General features: G+C 39.1%; 1 protein-coding gene across 1 annotated transcript; it reads left to right on the top strand.

Annotated features, from left to right (window-relative positions):
- The first annotated feature begins 901 nt into the window (after positions 1-901).
- On the top strand, positions 902-1,669 carry LOC141386680 (odorant receptor 59a-like). The gene has a single exon (XM_073955599.1). The coding sequence runs from the start codon at positions 902-904 to the stop codon at positions 1,667-1,669; it is 768 nt and encodes a 255-aa protein (XP_073811700.1).
- Positions 1,670-3,078: the final 1,409 nt, after the last annotated feature.

Genomic DNA, 3,078 nt, shown 5'->3' with positions numbered 1-3,078 from the left:
ATTGGAACCTTATCTAAGTCTGGTATAAAGTATGGACCAAATCGGTTACTCCCTTTAAGAGTTATCGTGCATACAATTTTTCCGAACATTTTCGAACTTTTGTGGGGGAGGTACCGGAAGGAGTGGACCGATATAACCCATCTTCGAAATTAAACTAAGTTTGGACAAAATATTACGAAAGCCAAATTTTGGATTGAATCCGTTGATCCGTTCGAGAGTTATCGTGCGCTCCAGCCAGCCAGACAGACCGTCGGACGGACATGGCTAAATCAAATCCAAATTGTCTGAAACACATTTCGTCCAAACATACTTGGGGTCTAAAACCATTATTTCGACGAGGCACATTTTGCCCGTATGAAAGTGTATATACCCTCGTTAGCATAAATGCTGAGGGTATAAACATATTTGATTTCATCAATTTATCAAAGAAGTCTCTTGTATGTTCTTCCCTTATATATTTTGAAAATTATAAAAGAAATTGTTTAAAACCCCTCTTTAACTCAAAATAATTTCATCTCTCTTTAATTAGCCTTAAAACGAAAAAATCGTACGTACTTATCACACCTACAAATCTAAACGCCTATTATTATCCAACACTTTAATTAAAACGGTAACACCTTTCTAATAGAAGTAACCTCTCAGCTGCAGCAACAGCTAGCCATAAATTGGTTAGACGCTCTCTATAAAAACCCCTTTAACAAAATTCATTTATCCAGTCAGTCATTTTTCAATTTGCTACGACGTTCGACAACTTTGACAAACGTAACTGAACGGTAGTAACGACGTCCCAAAACGAACTACGTCCGTTGGCAAACAATTATTTTCATCATCACCTACCTACCACCAACCAGCGACAAAATTTCCGAACTAACAACAAATCCTTCGTCCAGACAAAGTCAACATGCAATTGAGACAGCCTAAAGATGTGGGCCAACAATTAAACTCTGTCTATGGCCTAAAATATCTCTGGTGGAATTTCTCCATTATTGGTATACATCCACCGGCTGTCGTAAGGACATATCCAGTCTGGCACTTCTTGTACCTTGTGTATGCAGTGGTAATTAATTTCCTGGCAGGTTTCTGTCTACACGCCACCATGTTGGCCAATCTGTTGTTGCTCAAATCATTGGAGGAAATCATTGGAAATCTGTCGTTGAGCATGACCATTGCCATATCGATGACCAAGGAATTGGCCATACTACATTGTCGTAGTCTGCTCTTGAAGGCAAACGATTATTTGCGTCTATTGGATGAACGTTGCAGTGCTCATCCCAAGGATCGCATGAATATTTTGACTGGTGTACGTTTGTGCCATTGGTATTATACGGTGTATATTTCGTTTTATAGTTTTTGTGCCATTGGCTTTGCCTACATCGGTTGGAGCAATCATACATTGGTGTACAGTGCCTGGTTTCCCGTCCTCTTTGACAATGAACAAAGCAATTATTTGGCAGCGTATATCTTTCAAAATTTAGCTCAAACATTTACGATATTTCAAAATGGCAATAATGATATGTATCCGTTATGTTATATAACGTTGATGATTTACCACGTTCGTGCCCTGGCCGATCGTATCCAGCGTGTCGGAGGAGATGATAAAATGAGTGCAGAGGATAATGTTAAAGAGTTAAGGAATTGTATACAGGATCATAAAAATGTTCAAGCGTAAGTAGTAAATTTCGCATGATGTAGTTAGTAGAGATTTTAAGATTTGTGAAAAAAGGGACCAAAAACCCCCTTTCGTAACTCGCACTACGGTTACTTTTTTAAGAAAAATATTCCTAGTATTCTTGTCAGTAAAGTTGCCAAAGACACCACACACGTAAAGTGTAAGAATTCCAAGTGATCTCAACTCAAATATTTGCAAAACTGTGGAAATGATAGAAGCTTGCATCCCAATTTGTTTGTTGGGAAAATTTATACCGATATTTTCTTGGTATTTAATGCGAATAGAGATTTTATTTCTTTGGTGACTTATACTGAAATTTACCGGATAACATTTTTGTCTTTGACGCTATTCTTCTACAATGATGTTTTGTATGACAATTTTGCCAAAACCCACATGAAGTACGCCCTTAACCCTAAAATGTGTTTAAAATTTTGCATATTTCTGGTGTTTGGGGAAGATATAGAGTTTTGGTGTATTCTAGGACCAATAGTAAAAATTGATGGCGAACAAATTTGTAGAATATTTTGATCTGAATCGATAACATTTTATAGGAGAAGTGACCAAAAGACTGCTTTAATGACCGCCTGAGAGTTAAAAAATACGAAAAATGAAACCAGCGACCCTAAAAACATAAAAAACCCAAGGTTAGGTCTAAATCCATTCATTTTTAGAGGTTTTGCCAGGTTTTTCGTTTTTTGTGGTGCTATTCATTTTCCGGAATCCATGCTGTTGTCGAGCAACGATGGAACTGCTTTGCTAATAGCGACAAGAAGGAAATCGACTTACACTATTCACATCTGCTATCATCCCTGCCAGGTTTCAGTATCGGGATCACCCTTCCAACTTTCTAGGCGTATGGTACAATATGGGTGGATACTTGTTGCTGAAGCATTACCATTGAGATTCCGTTTGGGTCCACCGCTTTGGACGATTTCGCGTTTCGGATGACGTCTGCACATCGCTAATCTTAAATTGTAATGGTGCCTCCTCGGCCTCTTTGTTCTATCTTCGCCGGGTTATTCTATAAGCTGCCAGTCAAAATAACACGCGTTCCTCTTCGGATCTGTCACTGTGACGCCGTTGAAAGTAACAGCCATTATATTATACTTCCTTCCCGTTTCCCGCAATTTACTTAATCCTTTACCAATGTTGCATTGTTTCAGGTGGTTTAGCCACTTTTACCGTTTATGTTGGCCTACTGGTCTGTTGACTTCGAAAGTAAGTCCCCTAATTGCCTGGGTACATAAGCAGCCTTGCCTGCTTACCTTGCTTTCCTGCTTTATTGTTCTTTTACCAGCGGCAAGCAAGGTAAGCAGGCGAGGCAGCTTATGTACCCAGGCCTTAACTCTTGGTTTCCATCATGCTCATTTCCTGTTCCCTTCGCCTCTGCTGGAAAATTTATTCGGATT

This window comes from Musca autumnalis, unplaced genomic scaffold, assembly GCF_047663935.1.
Source record: "Musca autumnalis isolate F117 unplaced genomic scaffold, ASM4766393v1 scaffold_5, whole genome shotgun sequence".
NCBI lineage: Eukaryota > Metazoa > Arthropoda > Insecta > Diptera > Muscidae > Musca > Musca autumnalis.
Note: the sequence above shows the minus strand (reverse complement) of the source record. Positions and strands in the feature narration are given on the sequence as shown.